At 56.6% G+C, this 23,436-nt stretch overlaps 1 protein-coding gene across 1 annotated transcript in view; it reads right to left on the reverse strand.

Annotated features, from left to right (window-relative positions):
* The window catches only part of MN1 (MN1 proto-oncogene, transcriptional regulator), a 44,556-nt gene extending 21,448 nt beyond the window's left edge, over positions 1–23,108 (reverse strand). Inside the window, exon 1 of the mRNA XM_032395073.1 lies at positions 18,283–23,108. Within this exon, the coding sequence (XP_032250964.1) occupies positions 18,283–22,036 (3,754 nt within the window). The 5' untranslated portion in view covers positions 22,037–23,108. The remainder of the gene's footprint in view (positions 1–18,282) is intronic.
* Between the last annotated feature and the right edge of the window lie 328 nt (positions 23,109–23,436).

The following is a 23,436-nucleotide window of genomic DNA, read 5'->3' on the forward strand; positions in this document are numbered from 1 at the left end:
AGGGAGTCTGAGAAGTGGGTATGCGGGACCAGGGTATTGAAAGCTCTTAAGGGGGTCCTGAAAAATGCCCGATTTTTACCTCAGATCCGTGTGCTCACGGACTTATGTTCTAAACACCATCTGGGCAGTTCCTGCCAACCGCTGTGGGCACCGTCTCTACCCTCCACAGCACTTCAGACCACCCTCCCAAACTCTGCAGGCCGATTTCTCACTGCGAACTGGGGACTGAGTGACCCCGTAAGGTGGCCCCCACTCCCCCCCTTCTTCCTGCAGGGTGGGAGGGGGAAGGCACCTGTATTTATGTCAGGGTTTAGTGACCTCTGTGATGAGCCGGATGCTGGGTAAGTTCATTATTTCCTGTAATCCTCACTAAGACCCTGTTTAACCCAAAAAACAGATGAGGAAACGGAGGCGCAGGACGGCGAAGGGCTCAGTCCATGGGGAGGCGGCGCTATTAAGAGTGCAGGCCCAGTCTTCCCGTGCCATCCTCCTCCCTGAGGTCTGGAGCGTAAACACCAGCTCCAATGGCCCCTCCGGGCACCCTCTGACGACCCAGTCGGGTCAGGCGGGGCCCTGGCATCTGGAACAAGCCTCGGCTGGGACAGAGGCTGTGTCCTGGGCCACTAGGGCTCAGGCAAGCAGGACCATGGGAAGGAGGGGCTGGTGAGGACCGGTGTTGGGGATGGAGACAGGAGGCGGGCCAGTGGGCTGGGGATGAGGAATTCTAATGCTAATGTCCGGGGGCCCCCTCCCTTCCCTCCTCACCCCAGCCCCTTTGGAGGGAAAGTCCCATCAGCCCTCCTAGGTCTCAGGACTGTTGGGGTGGCGCTCAGCCCCCAGCCCTGGGACCAGGCAGGGATGGACCCTTGCCTCTGGCAAAGCCCCTTCCTGCAGTCATTCAATCCCGGGGCATCTTCTGGCTGCCAAGCCCGTGCCAGGTGCTGCAAATGGCTGCCACTTTGTCTTCACTGTGGTCTCGACTCCTACAGCAGAGCCGCCCAGCCCTCCTGGCCAGCAGGCCCACCCCAGACCCTCTCTCCTTCCACTGGCCAGTTTCCTGTGGAACATTCACGCAACTGTCCGTTATACCCATGTCTCCTGCATAATCCCCGCCCCCCAACAGGCATAGCATCTGTTTGGTTCACAGCTACGCTTCCGGCCTGGTGCAGGGCACAGAAAAAGTAGGCGACAGCTACACGGGGAGATGCTCCCTCCCTATGGGGGTCTTAGAAGAGACCAGAATGGACCCATTTGACAGACAGGCAGACTGAGGCTCAGCAAGGTTGCATGGCCTAGTCACACCAGGTCACCTCCCTGCCCCCAGGCCCGGGGCCCTGACCACTGCACCTTCACCGGTGAGGAACACAGATGGTAAAGATCTCAATAGCCAATGGTGTGGCTGACATTTGCTAGAAGGGGGCGAGACCAGGAGTCGGTTTTCATTTCGAGCATCTGTTGGTGAGAAATCCGCTTCCAGTCTCGTCCTTAGCTCCTTAGCGGTCCTGAGCAGGGGCTCCCAAGTCAGACAGGCCCAGGCATGAATGTGTGCTCTGCCCCCACTCCCAGCCAGCTGACCCTGGGCAGGTCGATTTGCCTCTCTGAGCCTCAGCTTTCTCATCTGTAACATGGGGCTTGGCATGACCGGCACTCGATGCCTGTGGCCTGTAACAATTGCTCTGCAGCTCAGACAGTCAGGGAGGAAAGCAAAAGAAAAGCTCCCAGAAGGTGGACGCCAGGCCCGGGTCACCCAGAGGCTCAGCCCTCTGAACCTCCTCGGGCTGGCCCCAGCAGGGCCTGTTGCCTTCCTGTCCCGGTGACCTCTGTCAGGCGTGGAGAACAATGCCTGGGAAAAGAAGGAAACAGAGTCTCCCTGGGCCGGGACATAAATCGTGGCCTGCCCAGATCAGGGAGCGGACGGACATCCCCCACGCCCCCCACCTGCGGCAGGCTGAGCCCTCCCCTTGGGCTCTGAGTGCCTTGTTCCTGGGAAGGGGGGTACGACCCTGCCCTCACTCGTGGCCCCGATGCTGCCAAACTAGGGGAAGAGTTTCTGCCTCCTCAGAAGGGGCCTGGCATGAAGAAAGAAAAGGGAAACCAACATCTTCTCAGAGACTGGGCTCAGAGGCGACCGCTGCTAACTGCGCATCTGCTATGGGCCCTCAGATGCCATCCCTCCTGTGCTCAACACCCTCCCCGGCTCCCCGTCACACTTGGAATAAAACCCACGCTCCTGACTTGATCATGATGACAAGCCCTCAGTGGTCCAGCCCCTGCCTGCCTGGACCATCTCTCCCTCCTCACCAGCCCCTCCCTGCTCCTGGCAGATGCCAGCTCAATCCCGCCTCGGGGACCCTGCACTTGCTGTGCCCCCACCTGAAAGCCCATTCCTGCAGACCTTGACTCGGCTGGCTCCAGGCGGGGTGTAGACTGTTCAGCGTTGAGGAATTGTGCAAGCCGGCTGCAAGCCTGAAATCGGGCTATGGTGGGGAGAATTTACACCAGGGGAATCGGCGAACGCTACAAAACAGAAAGCATCTTTCCTCCTCCCCTAGAGAGCCGGTTGTTGGGGCTAGCAGCACACCACTGGCTGGTCCCTTCTCATCATTCAAGTCTCTTGCTCACCTGTCACCACCCCGCAGAGGCATCCCCGGTGGCCTAGTCGAGAAACTCCCGTGCAGGCCCCCTTCTCCTAAGGCTCTGTTGCCCGCCCTGCCTGCTCTGTGTCATTCTTATTGTTTTGCTGCTTGTCTGTGGGTCTGTCCACTCTCCTAGAATATAAACTCTGGGCCGGCAGGGGCTTCTGTCCCCCTGGTTCCTCACCACCGGTGTTTTTGACCTTCTGGGCTTGGGAATTCTTTGTTGGGGAGGACTGGGGCAGGGATGGGCCTGGGTATTGTGGGATATTTCCCAGCAGCCTTGGCCTCTGCCCACTAAACACCAGGAGTGACTTCCCTCTCTGCAGCTGTGTCAACCAGAAACATCTCCAGACATCGCCAAGTGTCCGGCCAGTGAGGGTGGGCGGGGGGGGTGGTTCACCTCATCCCCAGGTGAGGACTACGGCCAGGCTCCTGAGGGAGGTGTGTTATTCTCCCCCAGGGTGTAGCAGAAGACACTGAGGCTGGGGACGGCGCCGTGATTGGGCCAATGTGGGAAGAGAGAAGGACTCCCTTCCAGTTGATTCCAAAGCCCTACCCTGCTGCTCACTGCCCCCAGGGCACAGGGCTCATCGACCCCCATGGCAACCATCCCAGAGGGGACCAAGGGATCTCCCCCGTGTTACAGGTGAGGAAACAGAGGCTCAGAGAGGTGAACCACCAGCCCAAGGTCACACAGCACACCAGTAGCAGAGCTGGGATTCGAACCCAGGCCCGGGCAGCGAGCCCCTCCCACCCTCACTGTGGCAGGGACGTTTCCTCCCTCTCGAACGTGCTCACCCGCACTCTCGCTGTTCAGCCTCAGCCTGCCAGGTTCCCGAGTCCCCACCTGAGGTGCCAGACACAGGGGTTTAATATTTTATTGCCAGCTCTCAAATCGTTTATGGCTGGCGCAGGCTCCTGGCAAAGTGCTCAGAGGCGGGGGACCGGCTCATCTCATGAATTCCTTCAATGAGAAGGCTGACCATTACTCATGCATATCAGGGAACTGTGCCTTCAGCGCACAGGGAGAGTTGTCAGGAGGAAGAAAAATATCACGGCGCTGCCACCCGGCCGCCAGCAAGCCGTGGCTGGCCGTGGCTGGCCGTGGCCGGCCGCGCCGGGCTGGGGCCGGCCCACCACGGTCCACTGGCGGGGGGGGGGGGGGGGGGGCCCCCCCCCGCCCGGGGGGGGGGGGGGGGGGGGTCTGGCCACGCCACACAAGGAGAGGGTGGGCCAGTGAGGCCGGAGGTGTTTGCAGCAGGAGCCCTGCCCTAGGACACTGTAACATCTACTGAGCAAGAGCCTGGCGCCCGGCCCCGGGCTAAGCGCCTGATGCACAGCCTCCCCTCCAGCTTGCACCATGGATGGCAGAGGACAAGTCACACGGCCTCCCTTGCTGGGACAAACAACAGCAGCAACACCATCCTGCACATCCAAGGGTCACGCATGTGAAACATCCGGCATACAGCAAGTGGTCAATAAAAGCTGGGCAGGCACAGCGCTTCCTTGGTGAGAGGCAGTCTTCTGAGTACTTGCCCCTGGATGTATGAACTCCCTGAATCCTCCCAGCCCAGTGAGGTAGGAAGGATGATCGTCCCCTTTCACCGATGAGGAAAAGGAGGCACAGAGAGGTTAAGCAGCCGACCCAAGGTCACACAGCCAGGAAATGGGAGCTGCTGAAGTTCGAACCCAGCGTGTTTGGCTCCGGACCCTGTGCTCTTAACCACATCGTTATAATCCCAGGCTCTTAAGCACATCGTTATAATCACCCCGTTTAGTCCTGTTTAGCTACAATCGTCCCATTCATTCTCACAATACTTCTAAGAGGGGAAGCACTATTTTTTTTTCCCTTTTTTTTCAATGTTATGAGGAAACCAAACTAAGAGCACTGAAGTCGCTATAAGGTCACAGAGCTTAGAAGAGTTGGAGGGCCAGGCCTGAACCCGAGACCACCTGTCGGGCAGGATCCGGTGCCACTGGGGCTTCCCCAAGGTCAGGAACGGTCTCCTAAACATCAGGAATGGGTATCAGGGTGCTTTCTACAGGAAGTCTGGAAACTTCCGGTTTAAGAAGTCCCCGGCCCCGGTCCACACAAGGCTTAGCCAGGCAAAATCAGATCCTGACTCGCAGGTGAGGAGGTCAAGAGGTAGTAAAGGAAGGTCGAGGCCAAGGGTCCGCTACCGTCCAGTCCTTGTTCTGCGGCCATGCTGTGTGACCGTGGCCCCGTTGCTTGCCCTCTCTGGGCCTTGGATATCTCAGCGGGGCACGGCTGTGGAGAAGGGGCACGAAACCGGGAGAAGTTCTTTCCCAGGCTAGAATGTTACCTAAACTGTCACCTCCGCGCTAGTTCGATAGCGAAAGCTAAGCTACAAGCACGTACTTCAGGACATTGACCTAGAGCAACACCGCAGCTCTGACTTCGGTCCCGTCTGCACATCGAAGTTGCCAACACAAGTCTACACAGTATCTCCACAGATGCACACCCGGGCAGGGCCGGAAAAACTGGGTCAGCAGACACCAGCCCATGGCAGCCAGAGGAATAAGCTCTCAAAGACTTTCCACAACGATGCTGCCGCAAGCTTCTGCTGGAAGGCACGAAGCAGGCCTTCCAAGAAGTTCCCAATTTCCACTCCTCCCAAAATGGCCACAGAGGCCCCGGCAGGGAGCTGGCCCACAGAACCACTCCTCGGTGGGTGCGCAGGGGCTAAAAGCATCCTCTTTCATAGCTGCCCCATAAGGGGGAGCAGGGAGCGGGCACCTGGGCATCAGGGAGCGGGCACGTGGATATCAGAGAGAGAGGATGGTGGGAAACTGCCTGGGGAGGGGAGGGGCAATGAGGGGGTGAGGGGTGCCGAGCACAAACAGCTCTAATTTCAAGACCAGTTTCTGCACCTGTGGAAACCACCAAACAACCCCCAAGCCCACCCCAGGAAGAAGAAAGGAAAAAAAAAAAAAATGTGAGCAAACCCAGCCCCTCTCCCTAGGACAGACTCACCATTTCCATCCAACCTCTGCACGATCTAACTTCAAAAAAATCCTGGGCGCAGGGTGGGGAGGAAAGGGGCCTGCTGAAAACCGGGACACCCATTTTTTTGCAGGCTTAAAAACAGATCAATTTTACTCTAAAGTTTAAAATGAAACATACCCCTTTTTGGGAAAAGAATTTCATTAGGAGGAAAATATAATATAAAAATACCCATTTAGAAAGAATGTGCTATTAATTCTTAGCACTCTATGCAGAAGGGAAAATTGCATTTTTATCTAAATGGTTTTTCTGCATAAGCCATTTACAATATTCTTTGCCTCTCTATAATAGGCCCTGCTACCATTAGTACTGGGACGACCAGGCTGAGGGCTGAAATCACCCTCAAACACATTTAATACATAACCCCTGAAAATCTATTCCAACAGGGACCTCAGCAAACAGGCCCGGCATTCCTTTTTTAAGGAAGAAATAAATATTGCTGAGGGAGATGGGGGGGGGGAGGTTGGGAGTGGGGTACTGGTGGGGGAGAAGGGGGACAAGATGGTTTAAGTTAAAAGCAAATGCTCTGGGTCTCTTTAGCCAGCTGTGAAATTGCAACTGATTTTTGGTTGCACGACTGCAACCATTTGCCTGCCTGTGTGTGTGCAGATAGATGCGTGTGCTGGTATCACACACACACGCACACACACATACTCTCACGGGTTTCCATCAGACAAGCAAACAAGGAAAGGATGAAATTCAGGATATGAAAACAAACTATTTTTAAACGCTAAAGCAAACACACCAAGATAGTAATACTGCTATTTTCCCATTAAACTAAGTTTCTCTCAATTTGAAAAGCGAGAGTAATCTAAACAATACTTCCAAACAAACTGCATGGAGTCTGGGGGTTGTGGCCTCCTCCGTTCTTAACAACGGGGGGGGGGGGGGGGGGGGAGTGAAAAACCTTCCGTAGAGAAGCAAAAACACAGCAGGGACAGAGCCAGCCTGCTTCGCCACATTCTGCCACGTCCCACCAAACGTGTCCTCCTCCACAACACCATGCCTGGATGCTCAGGCATCTCCAACTTCAAAATGCAATACTTTTTCTTTTTTCCAAACAGTTAAAAAAAAAAAAAAAAAAAAGTCTTCTAGTTCTTTCTCTCTTGGATTCCCAAAATAGCTACTTACTTAATACCAAATGTCGGGGAGCTAAATTAATTCATTAAAGAGATGCAGGGACTGTGATGGGCACAGAGCTGTGGGGGGGAAGGGGGGGCGCGGGCAGGGAGGTGGCTGGGATTTTGCTGCCAGGAGCCAGAACGCCTCAGGCCGCTCTCTTCCGGCATTGCTGGGTCCATGAATTCTTCCTTTCAAACCAGGAGTCCAGAAATGTCATAATTATAGCCGATAGAGGTAACAGGTGTGTACCCCCTCTGTCTTCCCACCTCCCCCGCCACCATCTTCCAGATGAGCTTCTGGAAGATTTAGTGGTCTAGCCTGGGGTGTCATAATTACAGGAAACGACTCTAGTTTTAAGGGTTAGATAAAGACCCTCTCCAAATTTAAGGCCAGACACCAATGTCCATTAGACTTTAACGGGCCCACATAAAAAAAGAAATTGTATCCTCATCTCTCCAAATGCCCCTTTCCTCAGTGACTCAGGTTCATTTCAAGCTGGCTTGGCGCCGAAAATACTCTGTCCTGCCCTCGCTCCGCAAAGGCAAGGCCTCCATGGAAACTAATGTGCGTGGAATGAAGCAAATGGGGGGCTGGGGGGGTGTTCAGGAAATCATTCTCTCGAAAACCGTGATGGCCAACACCCGTCTTTAAAAAAAAAAAAAGCCGATCATAATGGAAGTGGAATTTTAACCCATCATCTGGAAGCAGAGAGACAGGAAGGCTGTGGGGAGCCCAGGGAGGAAGAGGGGGGTACCCGGAGACGCCGGGGCCGAAGAGCCCGCACCATCAAAATGACATAAGCTCCCCTTTTTGAGACTCCGCGTTCGGAGAGGTCAAAGCTGCGGGCTGTTTGGCTCTGTTTTCCCTTGTCCCAGCTTTCAAGACATACGCTACTTTTTCTTCCTTCTTTGGAAGTCAAGCCATGCGTTTCTCTAGAAGTTCCGCGCGCGCACATCCCAGCACTACCATTTGTCTGGCAGCGGCATGGAGGGTGCTCCAAAAAGGTTTACAATTCTTAAGTCTTCTCCATGTCAGTGCTCAGCTCCCAGTCAATTAAGAAGTATGCTCGAAAACTTTCCAGGGACCAAGGTACCAGGAGGAAACCCACGTTCTTTGGCTGTCTCCAAGGCTCTGGGAGGCTGGGTTTGCTGGACAATTGGGCTTTTTCTCCCTCCTTCCCGACAAGTGATGGCTGAAGGGGCCACTCGCCTCTCTCTTCCTGTCCTGGGGAGGTGGTGGGAACTGCAAGTGGGGGTCTTTATTCCACCTCGGGGGAGCTGGGCCCCTTAGCGTTCATGTTCAGCCTCACAGGCCCGCACGCACGCGCCCGCATGCACACGCACGCGCCCCCAACAATTGTAATCCCAGCAAAATGCTTCTCACACTGAGCACAAAATAAATGCTTATTAACTAAACTGACCCCAAATAGTGAAATGTACAAGTAAATTAATCATGCCTCTCCCGGAGGCCTAACAGGATTACAAATTCGGCAAAAATTGACCACACTGAGATCAATAAGCTTCTACTTAAAACTGAAAGGAGCCAAAACTTTGTATGAGCTTCTTTTGGGGGGGGGGATGAAACCCATTTATTTTTTCATTTCTTATGAAGACTTCTCAGGCCTGTGTGTGTGTGTGTGTGTGTGTGTGCGCGCACGCGCGCACGCTCTTATGTGCGCGTGCATGCACGAGCAGAAACGGGCAAAAGGCATCCAAAGCTTTATGCCCAGACAATTTAGAAATAGTCACGGCGTAAGGATCGTGAAATTGCTCTTGTTTAAAAAGCCAAATTTTGGGCCACAGCCTCCCTTCCCTCAAATACTAAACAACCACCAAAAGTTACATTGCAGGGGATGAAAATGGTCAATTTGTTTTGAGCCCATTAGGCCTCCCTACAAAAGCACTCCAGGCTGCTGCTGATGGCTAGACCGGGGGTCTCCCGAAGAGGAAGAGAAAGGAGACCCGAATGTCTGCAGCTCCTTTCCACACTTGGCTTATCTCGAGTCAGGGAAATCTTCCTGTTGCTGAATTCATCACTTACTTTCGTTCCGTTTTTGCCTACCATTCAGAAAAAGGAAAAAAATATACATTGTGTAGGAGGGCGCTGCTTGCGTTTCAAAGCAGTGGGACCTGCCTGCAAGGTCTGTGAAAGGCAAGATTATCCCCAAAGTGGCTGGGTGTTGGGAGGGAAGCCTCAGTGGTCACCTTATGGGGTCACCAGGGGAAAGGTCACTCCTTTCTCCCACCCCCATCACCCCTTTTTAATGGAAAGGTCTGGGCTCATCTGCGAAACTTGGTACATCTGCAACAGGCCACATGGGGCCAACTCCTCTGCAGGAGAAGGTGGCCACAGGCACATTACAAGGCCTTGACCCACCCAGGGCCCATCTGGGTCTTCATCCTCCACGTGCCCCCCCACCCCCCCTACCCCGTGCGTCTGCCTCGGCCACTATCTAAACAAAATTGGGCTCTGATTGTTAACAGACGCACCATTCGGTCCTCAGTCCCATGCTGGGTCTTCCACGTCTACATTCTCCCCCAAAAATCTGCGGTCATGGGGAAGCTCAAACCATAACTTTGCGTGCTTTTGCGATGGCCGACGACAGCCCCCAAGCAATTCGCTCACCCCCAGCCTCGCCCAGGAAGTGTGATATAAATGACTTCCACATTTAGAAATTATCTGCCACTCCTGAAACCCCAAGTATTGGTAAATAACATTCTGATTCATATGGACATACTTGTGCCCTGCTCCACCCACCCCTCTACTACCCCTTCCCTCGGCCCCCAGAAAATAAACCGCACCCCAATCTCAGTCTTCCCAACGAGGGGTGTTTTTCTCTCTGCCTTCCAGCTCACAGGAAAAGAGCAGAATATACACGTCAGGCCTCGGGCCCTAACATTCGCAAGGACTTTTCAAACGGCCCACGCGGCCGGGGTAGAGCCCACTTACTGCTCAGTGAGTTCCCAACCAACCCCTCACTTTCTCTGGAAGGCTGAGCTTTGGAGATTTCAAAGCAGGCTATGTTTTCTTCGGACTCCCCACCCCCTCTCTGATCATAAGATGGTCCCTCAGAACTATTTTATTCCTGGTGGTCATTGCCAATCATTCGACAATACATGTGTTCCAAGATCCAAGAGCATTTGAAAACACTGCTTCATGGTAACTGAAAAAGGGTCCTATCTTTTTGACATCCCACCCTGCCCTGGATGACTGGATGAACAGGGAGCAGGGTATTTGTGTGTGTGTGTGTGTGTGTGTGCGTGCGTGCACACGCATCCATGCGCGTGCAAGTGTGTATGGAGGGGTTCACACATTAACTGTCACCTCCCGTTCCAAGAGCTCCCAAATACAACCAGAACGCTGCACTGGGGCCCTCAACTCTGGGGCAGACGGGTTCCCCCAGGCACGCCACGTAAAGCCAGCTGATCAGAAGGGCCCAAGACCGGGGTTTGCTCCAGTGACATCAGACCCGAGCTTTCAGATCAAATTAAATCTTGGTGCCCAAACACTTTTTAAATCATTATCAGCAACGAGAAAGAAAGCCTAATTTGATATCCTCAGAATCGAACGCATCTAGGAGCCACTTTGTTCTCCCAAGACAGGCTGCTGGAAGAGGGAAATGGGGAACGTGGGGGCGGCCAAGTGCCTCAGCACCAAAGTTAGTCCGCGCTTCCTCCAAAGGCATGACAATCGCTGTCTACTGCTGAGTAACCGTGGAGATTAGTTTTTGAGACATGCCGAATAAAAGCAAGACCTGGTTCCCTCTGGGAGGGGGGTTGGGGGGTTCTTCAAAGCCCTCGACTTTCCAAAGACGTCCACAGCCATGGGCCCCAAATACGGCTTTGCCCAAGGGTCTCCCCGTTTCCCTAAACCACTGTCCAGCACATTTCCGTTGCCCAAACCAAACACTGGCACAGATAAGTCAGCCTGCAGCCCAGAAAACCAGGGACCACTGGAGGGATCAGAATCCCAGGGACAAACGGTTCACGAGGAGCCCAAGATCTTCTACAGAGAGGTGGAAGGTGGGAAGGAAGACAGAAGCTTTGGGTCATACGGTGGATCCTAGCAGCAATTAGGGAAGTGGGACAGGCAGAGTTTGCTGGACCCCTGAGCTTTAAAGATCGGAACACTCAGGGCACCTGGGTGGCTCAGTCGTTAAGCGTCTGCCTTCGGCTCAGGTCATGATCCCAGGGTCCTGGGATCGAGCCCCACATCGGGCTCCCCGCTCAGCAGGAAGCCTGCTTCTCCCTCTCCCACTCCCCCTGCTTGTGTTCCCTCTCTCGCTGCCTCTCTCTCTGTCAAATAAATAAATAAAATCTTTAAAAATAATAATAATAAAGATCAGAACACTAAAAACCTGCTTTCCTACAAGGTGAGTTTGTGTTAGGATGTTTGCTGAGGGTTTTCCCCTTTATTGGACAAATCTATTCCGTGTCAGATGTTCCTTCTGGGACATGCAGAGAGAGCCAACTGGTTATTGTGAATGCACTCAGACCTCCAAACTGTTCAATTCAATTCCTTTATGTTTAAAAGGGCATTTTGATCCACACGATGATGTGCAAATCGTAGAAGGATACGCACATGATCGCTATAAAGTTCTCTCTCTGATCCAGCTTTGCAAGAAAAGAGTTTTTTCAGCCAGGAGGGAGAACGAGAATTGGGGATGATGCCGTAGCTATGACGGACCCCCACACACACTCAGTAGGTACCGGCGGGCGGGGGGGGGGGGGGGCAGTCCAACATGGTCTCATCGGGCCAGAGCTCAAAGCTATCAAGAACCCCAAAACAGCCCCTCGGATTTCAAGGTGCGAGGAAACCTGTGGCAAGTTTCTCCCCTGCCTCATCTCCGGGGTCCTTCCTGGGCAAACATCATGTTGGAGCAGACCCTTCCTTTGCATCCTAAACCTTGGAGGCCGCTGATTAAAATGCAGGCCAGCAAACAAAGCGGGCCTCGGCGTCCTATCAGAATTACACCCCGTGAGAATGCTGTCCCTCAAACAGCCCTCCCCACTCAAGTCAATGTCACTGCACTCTGCCTTTCCATCCTGGTCACAGAGTAAGTTTGGAATTGTTGTGCCCTGATACACACGCTGTGACACGGAGGCCACCTTCTCCCTCATACTCGTGCCTCTTGTCAAGTCATTGCAAGGCATCAGAAAATGCTCAGGGCCCCCTCCTCGCTGGGCTACCGATCGGGCAAAAGGTGCCAGGGTCCCAGAACCATCATCTCTTCCTTCGGGTCCCCTTCACGGTTTCTCAGGGCCCCGCGTGGCGCTGAGTTGGGGACTGTCAGCTGAGCTGTTGTGCATCAGGACACAGAGGGTCCCCGAAGGCAAGGCTGTGACTAATTCGAAAGCCCGGCGTCGGCTCCTCCATGTTGGTACCAAAAGATTACAATGAAGGAGAGGAATTTCCATAAATGAGAAGCAGGGTCCGCTTCCCACAACTGGGAGGGGGAGGGGAGGGAGAGGAGGAGGGGGAGGGGGGCGGTGGGCACTGATTCAAAGATTCCTCTCCTGGCTGGAGAGTGGTGTCAGCTGAACTCAGCCAGCGAGACACCTCCACGCACGCTCACGCACAAAACCCAGCAAGGGGCGATGTGCGTCTGCTACCAAAATACTCCAGATCAAAGTCACCCACAGCCCAGGAGGCCTGGGAGGCCGAGATTTCGTAATTAGGATCTTCAAAATCCTCCGTCTATTTTTAGGACTTGCGCTCATTCAGTCCTTTACAGAATCAGAACCTGTCAGCTAACACCATTAAGACTGAAGGTTTAGCTCCTTTCCCCACTTGCCTTGGGAAAGCAGATTAAGGGTAAAGTGGAGGAGTGGCTGGATGATTTGATGGAAATACACTTGGCCATGCATATGTATATGTGCTTGTGCTGGGGTGGGGCATGGGGAAGGTGGGGGGGGCTCCTTCACACACACTGAATCGCAAGGGGCCCTGCTTTCCCCTGGTGGGCTACAAGCAGACCCAGGACCAACACCCACCTTGGCCACACTCTTTCAAGTCGGGCCCCCAGACCACATCCTTTGGCTTCCGTGGGTTCGAGAAGGTGAGGGAGCTTGAAAAATTTCCACCAAATGTCTCTCTTCTCAATCACGCACTCATGTATATACCAACATCTCCGCCACCAGCAATCAAAACCCACACTCAAATCTGTCCACCCAAGTTGGGCCTAAAAATAGACATGGTCCTAAAACAAACACATCGCTCAGCAAGTCAAAATCCCGACTTGAGTCAAAATGATGAAGCTGGTTATTCCAGACCCTCCAGGCCAAATATTTGGGTGGAATAAAAAGGGGGGACAGAGAGGGAAGGGCATAAGGTACACCCACTGGGTTATGGGGAGGGGGGCGGACAGACCCAGGTCCCCTCTGACATCAGAAGGTTTGGGGTTTTATACTGCAATTTGCTGGGAGGCCTGGTTGCCCCTGCACCCTTCCTGGACATTCAATCCCATGACATAAAAGCTATAGCTTTTTATTCTCTAAAATTAACCAGAGGTAAATAACAGTATTCCTCACCAGGAGTATTTATCTCCTAAGTGCCTGTGGCAAAGCAGATCACTCCCTGTGCAAAGAACGTGACCCTACGTGATTGTCCCTCAAGTGGAGAGAAAGGTGATTTTGCTCTATCCTCCAGCGCGGAGTGAATTCAGGAGATCCTGTGAAATCCCAAGGATCCACTCAAGTTTGTCCCGCCAGAGTGGGAAGAATTTCCTTCCTCCAATTTCACCTGGTCCTCCCGGACTGTTTATTAAAGATGTATATTTTATATCAGTAGAGAGTATCAGGTAACTTCTTGGCAAGGGCAGGATCTATTTTTCAGGACCTATTAAGATTCTTTGTGGAAATTTAAATACCTCTGTCAGGCAAACAAAATCATATCAGGAACCATAGAATTTCATTGCTAGAAAGAGATATTAGATTAACCAGCCCTCACTCCCTTCCTAGAAACCTCAATAAAACAGAAGTACATTTCAAAAGCCCCTTACTTCCGGTCTGAAGGGCCTCACAAGAAATGTAAATGAATTTATATTAAAGAAAGCCATCCTCGAGGAAAGCCCTTCAATCTATGAAAATTGTATATATTTATATATTTACATATATACATACACATATGAAAGAATATAGGTCTATATGATATATCAGAAGGCAGTGGCTTATTTAAAATCAAAACAGCCAGAAAAATCCAGCGGTGGAAGCCATTAACAAGTTCAACACCGATAAGCTTCAAACCCTTAAAAATCCGTGTCCTTTATTAATATTTAGCAGAAATGTATAATTGCAGATGTGCGCTAGGTTGGGGTTTTATGCCGGGAGGCGGGCAAAGGAGACAGGTTTATTACAGCCATGAAATATTAAACAAGCACCAACGAACAGTAATAGTACGTCCCGGACCAGTCAGGGAGCAAGCAGGCTGGGACGTCAGCTGCACAAAGGGGGCTCCTATCTGTTTACATTACCCCTGATTAACACCTGCGAAGTTTTGGGTTACAATCTTCCGGAGGCGCAAAAGTCACACGAAGGCATGCAGCCCTCGCTGGGTGATTCTGCAGGGAAATGGAAAGGCAAGGCTCCTTGCCCTCCCAAAACAAGTCTGAGTGAGCCGAAAAAATTCTCTCCATGCCGTGGGGAGTGAGGGAAACTACTCAGGAAAGCAGCCCTGGGGCCTCCCTCCTCCCCCAAGGCTGCCCCCACGTCAAAGGAAACTCAGTGTCCAAATCCTGCCTGCCCACTATTTCTCAGCACTGCTTACTGAGTTCCGACCGGCACACTCGGAGAGGCATGAAATTCCAAAAATTTCTCCCGCATCACTGTAAAAATATCATACTTCCAAAAAGGGCAGGATTGCATGCACGCCGTACACGGAGCCCTCTCCTATTTCAATGTGTGTGAAGGAACGTTTCTAGACCGCTCCGGATTTCAGGACAGGGAGCAAGCCACGGAATGGAAGTTTGGCAAGGGTCAACTTATTACAGAACACAGTTAATTCAAATTTTGAAAATCGTCAGGGGCAGGAGGGGGGTGAACGTACTTTTTCAGACTTAATACCCTCTTATCTACAATGCCCCATTTTTTCTCCTTCTCTGTCAGTTTTGGAATTTCTCCACGGCCACACACCTATTACCAGGATAGGTGGACGGTTTTGCCAACTCCTCTCAAATTCATGTCATCCTCACTGATCTAATAGATGTCTGAACAGGGCCAAACTCAAGCTGGTTTTTCTTCCCCCCCCCCCCGCCCCCACAACCTCACCCTTCCGCGCCCCTGCCCCCAACTTTGTGCAAACAGAACCTCAAGATGAGATGAGGAGTTTCATTATATAAAAGTTGTTGGGTGGGTTAAGAAGTCAGGAGAAGCCTAATTTGGAGAAGACCGGGTTACCTGGTTTAAAAAAAAAAAAAAAAATCAATCATCACACGTGATTCTGGCCTGGCCTTTGCCAGAACTACAACTTGCCATTTGAGTTCCCTCCCCTCGAAAGGACATCTAAACCCCATAAGACAATCTGGGCACGTCCCACTGACTACATGGCTTGTGCGGGTCTGAAGACTGATCAGTTCTCACCAATCCGAGCACAGATCATTTTGTTAAATACCGACTCGTACTTTGTCATCGGAGCGAAGAATTTCAGAAACGGTGTTAATATTTAATCACATTAGTACTGGCGTGTTTTACGGCGTGACAAAATAAAATATCATTACAAAAACGGGCTTTGCCTGAAAGGGGGTGGGAGAGAAGGTGCTGGCTGGGGGCTGGGACCTCCAGAAGGTATGTTCGAAGCCACTGGACACCCCGATTCGTGGCCGACAGGCCCACGGGCATGCGTTTAAGGACAAGCAGATCGTTGTACTTTAAAATTTTTTTTTGCCTCTATTTTGAAGTGGCACACTTCGCTGATTTTCAGCCAGGGGACTGGGGGGCTGTTGAAGGCTCTGCGTACCTATTTATACAACATGTGCAGATGGAACTGCAGGGTGTTATCATAATGAAAAGTTTAATCATCCTTATTTACTACCAGTAAGGGAGCAGGAATCGGATGCAGATACCTTATAAAGCCTTAACTAGCAGCCCCAAGGCTGCAGAAGCTGTGAGTGACCTCAATTCGGGGCTTTATCTAGGAAACTGTCCTTCCCACATCACAGAGTGGAAAACAAAGGAGGTCAAGTGGGTGTCCCTGTGATGCTGCTAAGGAGGCCAGCCCCGCAGCCTGTCCCCGTCCCCGAAGGAAGCCCCTGTCCCCCCCCCTCCTCCCCTCTGTGCAAGGGAGGGCTGCCTTTAGCTTACAGGGGGAATCAACCCTCAAGTGACTAGCATCTGTTTCCAAAAAAATATTTTCGCTCTTCTGACTGTGATAATGAAACAAACAAAACAAAACGTATCTTTAATGACATCTCTTCATTCATAGCCTGCATCTTTTTTTTTTTTTCTGGAAAGGAAGATTGGGGGACCTGTGACACCTTTAAAAAAATCTTTAAACCACTCAATTCCTCTCTACCTAATCTACGAAGGCCCTTCAGAAGACTCGCAGGCTGAGGGCTACTGGTTTTTCTTTATTAATTCTCGAAATCAGGGGTTTTTAAAAAACTTTTCTCACCCTATTTTGGCCAATATGTTCTTAATTACTGGGATGGGGGAGGGGAGGAGGGGGAGGGGCAGCCAGGCCAAGCCAGGTAGAAGTGACAGGGGCTGGGATTTGTGCTAACCAGCTATCGATCGGGGTAGGATCGAGACGTTGTGTACAAGAAAATAAAAGAGACTAGGGATGGGAGGGGGGGCCCGGGAGCCGGGCAAGCAGGATGCTGTGTCCAAGTCCATTTTAAAAAGGAAGGGGGGGTGGTAAAAACCAGGGAGGAGAAGCAGAGGGTCCCAAACTAACCAATTTATGGCCTTGCCTGGGAGAAGCCTGGAGAATGCTGATGCTGGCCGCAGCGTCTGCCGTGCATGCTAAACAGCAGGCTTCACATGAGAGCAGCGTCCCGGGCTGGGCAGTAGGCGAACAAAGAGAAAAGCAGGGAGGCCGCATTCATGAATTAGAAAAACCTAAGCGGGAACGCTACCCAGGACGGCAGCGGTGAAAGCCCCGAGTTCTGAGCCACCCAACTCCGGGGCCTCCCTTCCCCTCCCCCCTCCTCCTTCCTCCTCCTCCAGCCCATTCTCCTAAAAGCTACCCGCACCTTAAAGCCAGAGGCAGGAGGCCCAGGCCCACGAAGACAGAGGAGAAGAACTCTAAGAGAGAGCAAGAATCAGGGGACGTCTATTTTTTCTAGACAGGGTTCAATCAGCAGCCGCTGGTTCCCTGGTAATATTCAGCCCCCGTGAAACCTAGGGAAGGCCATCTAGGGTTTAAAAGAAAAAGGTAGGAATTGGTGGGGGGGGGAGGGGGAGAGGCATGATGTTACCTAATTTTAAGAAGCAATTTTCTGTGAAAAAAAGAAAGGCCCCCGTTAAAATGAAACGGTTATCTACTGCAGTCCAGTCCTCTTTCGGTCCAAAACAAAACTGTTACTACTTTAACTGCAATGGAGGTCCCTTTGCTAACCCCCCACCCCACCCACCTTAAAGGCCTCCAGGCCTGGTGGGGAGGGAGTGCTTAGAATGCAAACAAGAGCTGGGACCAGACATCTGTCACCAAAGCCGGGCGAGATATTGACAAACGCGGTCCTTTGTGTCTTAAGAACATATATCCATATCCCCATACACAAATGATGCCCTGGCAGAGTGGTCCGGTCTCTGCCAAGCAGACCCCACCCCAGCCCCAGCACCCCCCACCCAAATGTCAAGGAGATGCCACCGGGAAAAGCCTGCCTGCCTCCTACAACCAGACAGGTCTCCAGGTTTCCAATGAAACCCTAATAGTTAAGAAGAGACAAAACAGCTATTCATTAGAAACAACTGTCAAATTAGGCGTTGCCTCCGAGTGCTGCTGCTCACACCAGCTCCTGGTAACTTTTTTTTTCTCTCTAAAGATGCTGGCACATGGAAGGGAACTCAGGCTGACTAGGAAAAGGTGGGAAGGTTATTAACACAACTTCCCAGGTGTCCTGCCAGGAAAGGGGGGAGGGGGGTGCAGGCACACAACTCCTACAAAGTGGAACCAGCCTGAGTGTTAAGGGTGAGGAGGGGTCTTGGTGTGAAAGGAAAGGGGCCTGCCCTGTCCTCTGAGCACGCGGCAACCCAGCTAAAACTTGGTGAAGGGACTCTGAAATAATCCCCACAGGGCTACCATCTAAGTTCCTACCTCGGTGAGGAACTACAATCCACCTGGCAGCACCTGGGGGGTGGGGGGTGGAAGTGGGAGATGGGCCCACAGAGCCCTTGCTGTAACCAAAGGGAGGGTATCCAGCTCTGAGCTGGGCATTAAGAGGGCCCGCGCCCTCCTAACCCCAAGGGATCGTCCCCTCCGATGGAGCACTCAAGGCTAGGCTAAGGCCTGCAGTGGGGGTGGGGACGGGTCTGGGGGAGATGAGAAGGGAACAAGCGCGTATACCTTCTTTGCTGTTGGGGTTCTGGGGTTTGGCCTTCTCCCAAGGTGCCAGCGTCTTGTCGTCGTCCGCGCCGTCCACCAAGGCCTTGTCGGCGGGCATGTACCAGGTGGCGCTGTGCTCCGCCATCAGCGAGTCCAGGTCGATGGTGCTCATGGCGCTCTTGACGGCCTCGGAGCAGCAGCTGCCCAGCTCGCTGTCGCCATTCTGCGTGCCCGAGGACCCAACGGCACACTCACCCTTCTTGCCACCCTTGAGCCCCAGGGGCTGGTCCTCAGAGATGCTGAACTGCTGCCTCTGCAGCTGGATCTGCGCCTGGAGGATCTCCAGGGGGTGGATCTCATCGGGGGGTGGTGCCCCGCTGCTGCTCGTTGGGGTCCGGACCTGCTCCAGGCCCGGGGTGCCAGGGTGGCCCGTGCCCCCGCCGCCGTAGCTGTCAGGGGTGGAGGTAGAGGTAGACATGATGCCCAGGCCGAGCGGGGGCGGGGGCGCCTTAGGTCCGTGTTCCCCAGCGCCCACCCCACGCGGAGGGAGTTTGGGCGAGCCTGTCACCAGGGGGCTCCTACTCGCTTTGGCCAGGGCTGGGGGGTTGTCGGAGCTGGATGACACCTCGTCCTCGTTGGCGTAGCTGGTGCTCACCTCGTCCGAGGCAAACTCGCCCACGTGCGGGGAACTACCGTCCGACTTGGCCCCGCCATCCAGGGAAGCCATGAGGTCCGGCTGGTCCCCCAGGAGCAACTCGGCCCCTTTCCCCCACGACGGCGACGTGAGCGCTTTGTCGTGGGGCGTAGGAGCCCCGCGAGCCTCGCTCGTGGAGCTTGCCCCGACGGCTGCGCCCGGCGCCTGCTGCTGCCCGGGGCTCACCCCAGGCGCGCCCCCGCTGTCTGGCGCTGCCGAGTATTTGTCGAAGAAGGTCCCGGGGCTCACGTGACCACTGTCCCTTTTTCTTCGACCGCGTCCCCGACCCCCGCCCCCGGGGACCGGCTTGCCGTCGTTCCCGGACGTTGACTCCAGGGTGTAGTTTGGGGAGAGGCTGGTGCCATCCCCCTGGGCGGGTGCGTTGGGCGGCCCTGAGGCTTTGGAGCCGCTGTTACTAGTCCCCGACGGGCCTGCAGGCCCTGGGGCCCCAGGGGCAGTCCCTCCGGGGAAGTAATCCGAGCCCGGGTTGCCGGCCACAGCCGCGCCGTCGGTCTCGTTCTGGCTCAGTTTCCTCTTGCCCTCGGGCGGGTTCTTCTTGTTGAAGGTCACGTTGAGGTTGGGGGCCCCGAGGCTGGCGATCATGTTCTGGCAGGCGGTGGAGAGTGCAGCCAGGCAGCTCTGGCCGAACAGGTTGTCCTTGGAGCTGGGCTTGTTGAAGGAGCCCAGCGACAGCGCGCCCAGCTTACTGGCCGAGGCGCGCTGGCTGGGCTGGAAATCAGGCTGCGGCGGATAGGCGCCCCCGCCGCCGCCGCCGCCGCCGCCTCCCGTGCTGCCGCCGCCCCCGCCCGCGCTCGGGGGCGAGTTCACGCCTGGGCCGCTGTGCGGCGTGGCCTGCCGGTTCGCCGCGCTGAACGGGAAGCCGGGCTGGCCCCCGAGCGCCGGTGCTGTGAAATCCGGCGGCGGGGGCCGGCGCTCGGAGGGAGCGCTGGGCAGCCCCACCCCAGCCCCGGGCGACTGCAGTTGGCCCAGACCCGCCAGGCTGCCCCCGAACTGCAGGCCGGGGGAGGGCAGCGCGGGCACGTGGCCCTCTCCGGGCATCCTCAGCGGCTCCTGCAGAGGGCCACGGAACAGCACGCCCGAGCCCCCGGGGGGAGGGGGCGGCGCCAGGCCCGGGTCGTGCGGGCCGCAGTCAGCCGGCAGGCCTGAGCCGCCCATCCTGCGGGGCAGCAGGTCCCCCGGCGGCGGGTGCGGACCTGGGAACCACGCGCTCTCCTGCGCCAAGTGAGGCGCCGGCTGCTCGAAGGTGCCCAGGCGCCCCGCGCCCGCGCTTTCGCGCTCAAAGTTCGGCTGGGCCAAGCCGCCCACCGGGCCGCTGTGTACCAGGCCGCCCTGGCCCACGTCCCCGGGGTGGCCTAGCTGGGCAAGGCTGGGCTGGCGCAGCCGCTGCTGCTGATTCCGCGACGCCATCTGCTTAATCATGAGGGCCGCGTTCTGGCGCTGCTGCTGCTGGGGCTGCTGGTGCTGCTGCTGCGGCTGCAGGGACTGGTGGTCCGGGGCCGGATGCTGCAGGGCTGGCCCGGAGGGGAAGCTGTCGGGCACGGGCGGCGTGAACTCGCCGGGCAGGCCCGAATAGGCGGAGGGCGAGAGGTGGTTGTCCAGCGCGCCGTTGTGCATGCTGCCGTTCCACGAAGCGCAGCGGTCCACTCCCGCGCTGCCCGGGAAGTCAAAGCGCGGCCTCTTGGCCACGTTCATGTAGGGGGGCGCGTCGAAGTGCTGCAGCCGCTGGTTGGGCGCCTGCTGCGGAGGGGGGTGCTGCATGTTGAACACGGGCTCCGGATACGGGTGCATGCTCCGGTTCTCCAGCCGGTGGATGGGGTACTCGAACTGGGCGTGCTGGCTGGGCAGCAGGGGACCCCCGTCCTGCAGGCCGCCGCTGGGCGTGCCCGCCTCGCCCTGCTGCGGCCGCGGGAGCGCAGGCGGGCACGAATTTTGTCGGACCAGAAGCCCGGGCGGCGGCGGCGGCTGCGGCTGGGGCTGGGGCTGGGGCTGCTGCGGCGGCTGCGGGGGCTGCTGCGGAGGGGGCGGCGGGGCCTGCTGGGGAGGCTGCATTAGCGGGTGCCTGGAGCCTACTGCCGGCTCCAGCCCCACGGGCATCTTGCGGGCCCCGCCGAACCTCTCGAAGAACACGCCGTGCTGCTGCGGCTGCGGCTGCGGCTGCGGTTGCTGCGGCGGCGGCGGCGGCGGCTGCTGGGCGTGCATTTTGGACAAGCCCACCATGCCTGCAGCTCTGGGCATGGCCGACGCACCGGGGAACGAGCCCCCGGGAACCTGGCGCCCCGCCGCATAATGAGGCAGCTGCCCCTCGGAATCGGAGGGCGAAAACATGTCGAAATGTCCCGAGGGCGCCTCGCCAGGGTAATTGTATTCCAGCGAGTCGACGGCTCCTTGGTTGGCCACCCTTCGGGGCTCCAGACTGTGGGAATCGGAGCCGCTGGAGGCGGGCAGGCCGTGAAAGGAGGCGGCTCGGTTAGGGCTCTGGTCCAGCGGCAAGCACGGGGCAGGCACCGCATGACCCGAGGCGCCCGAACTGTGGAAGTCCGAGAGGTTCCCGGGTCGCTGCGGGCCGAAGCTCTCCGGCCCCTGGCTGTCCGCCATGTGGTCATAACCCTCCGCGAAGGGCGGCTGGCTGCCCAGGCCGCCGGCGGCGCCGCCGTAGCCAAGTAGGCGACCCCCGTGCAGGCATGAGGCCCCCGGGTCCGGGCCGCCGAAGTTGCCCCCAAAGTGGGGGTGATGTTGGTGGGGGTGGTGGCCTCCCGGGTGGCCGTGGTGCGGCTGCTGGCCTCCAAAGAATCCGTGCACCGGCTGCGCCTGCAGCCCCCCCGCGTGCAACTCCGAGTGGCCACGCGCGTGGAAGCCGTAAGGCTCCATGTTCATGCTCAAGATCGGGGGCTCGCCCAGCGCGCTCATGGCAGGGTCCACCGGGCCAGGGGGTCCCCCCGCGTGGAAAGCCGGGGCCTTAAAGTGGGCATTCATGCTTAGTCCGGCCTCGTTAAAGTTCCTCTCGCCCTGGCCAGCGTTCCTGCTGTTGATCTGGGGCTCGAATTGGTCCAGCCCAAACATACTTGGCAGGGGGCGGGGGGATCAATAGGGCATGACAGCCTGCTCTCCGCGGCGCGCCTCCGGCCAGCTAAACGTTCCGGCCCCGGGTTGGGCGCTCCGGGACGCTCAGCACCGCGGGGGCGCAGAGCGCACCGCCACCTCGCCTGGCGTGTGGAGGCTGGGGGCTATCAGCTCCTCTCCCGAAGCTCTGGCTCTGCCGGACCCGGGCCTCTCACATCTTGCGGGGCCGCGGGGCCTCCGGGAGCCGTGTTGGGGGGCCCATGGTCCGGCGGTTGGCACAGCCGCGGGTAGGTTTGCGCGGAGGGGTCGGAGCTGCGGGCGAGTGGAGACAAAAAGTTAAGTGGGGGGAAGGAGGCGGGAAGGAGGAAGGGAGAGCAGAGCGATCACCTTCTTAAGTCCGATCGGGTCGGGTGGGAAGCCCCAGGACGTCTCCCGATGCCTCCCGGAGTCCGTGGCGGAGCTGCTAAGGGGCCGAGCAAGGAGACCCTTCAAAGCTGTGGCTGGCGCCCGGGCATGGACAGAGCGGTCCCTCCCCCCTCCCCCCCGAAGTCCCCGCGCTCCGCAGCCCGAGCCTCCGCCGAGCACGATCCGCTCGCACAGTCTCCGTCGGCCCCGAGCAAGCGGCTACTGCTTCTTCAGCGGGTCGGAAGGCGGGAGGCTCCGCTCGGCATCACGGGTGCGGGCCCTGAGCCGAGGGTGCAGCGGGGCTGGGGAGGCGGCAGGCGCCGGGGGTTGGAGCCGAGGTTTGAGGGAAGGCGCGGTTCCCCTGCTCCGGGGCGGGTGCGCTGCTCCGGGGCGGGTGCGCTGCACCCCGGCGCGCCGCTTCGCGGCCACGTCCGCCGCCTGCCGCTTCTGTCCTCCTCTGTTCGGTCTCTGAGTTCGCCTGGGTCTCCGCGCCCGGTTCCAGGCGCGGCCGCGCAGCGAGACGAGAGGTTGGGTCGCTCCGAGGCTCGGGTTCCCTGCCTCCGCGCCGAGGTGCTTCGCGAGTCCCCCTCGGACCCGAGGAGGGGGGCGTACGCGGGTTGGTGGGCCTCGCTAGACGAGCGGGCTGAGGCGTTCCGGCTACGCTCTAGGAGCCCGGAATGGGGGGGGGGCGGGGGGGGGCCCGGGGGGGGCCCGCGCACCCCTCTGCTGGCGGGCGGGGGGGCTCTGCGTGGGGCGTTCCGAGGGTCTCGGCTCCCCTCTCGGTGTCTGCCTCTCGCCCAGCGCCGGGAGAAGCAGCAACAAGTTTTGCATTTCAGCAATCAATTTCAGCCATTACATTTGCACCAATCAGCGCAGCTCGAGCTCCGGGCCCGGGGCGGGGCTCGCTCTTAAGGTGGTCCCGGTTGCTGGCTGCTGACGCCCCCGCCATGAACCCGCACTCCGCCAGCTCCGGGGTGCCCCGCGCGGGTTTTGCC

The sequence above is a fragment of the Phoca vitulina genome, unplaced genomic scaffold (genome assembly GCF_004348235.1).
Source record: "Phoca vitulina isolate PV1807 unplaced genomic scaffold, GSC_HSeal_1.0 scaffold82, whole genome shotgun sequence".
NCBI lineage: Eukaryota > Metazoa > Chordata > Mammalia > Carnivora > Phocidae > Phoca > Phoca vitulina.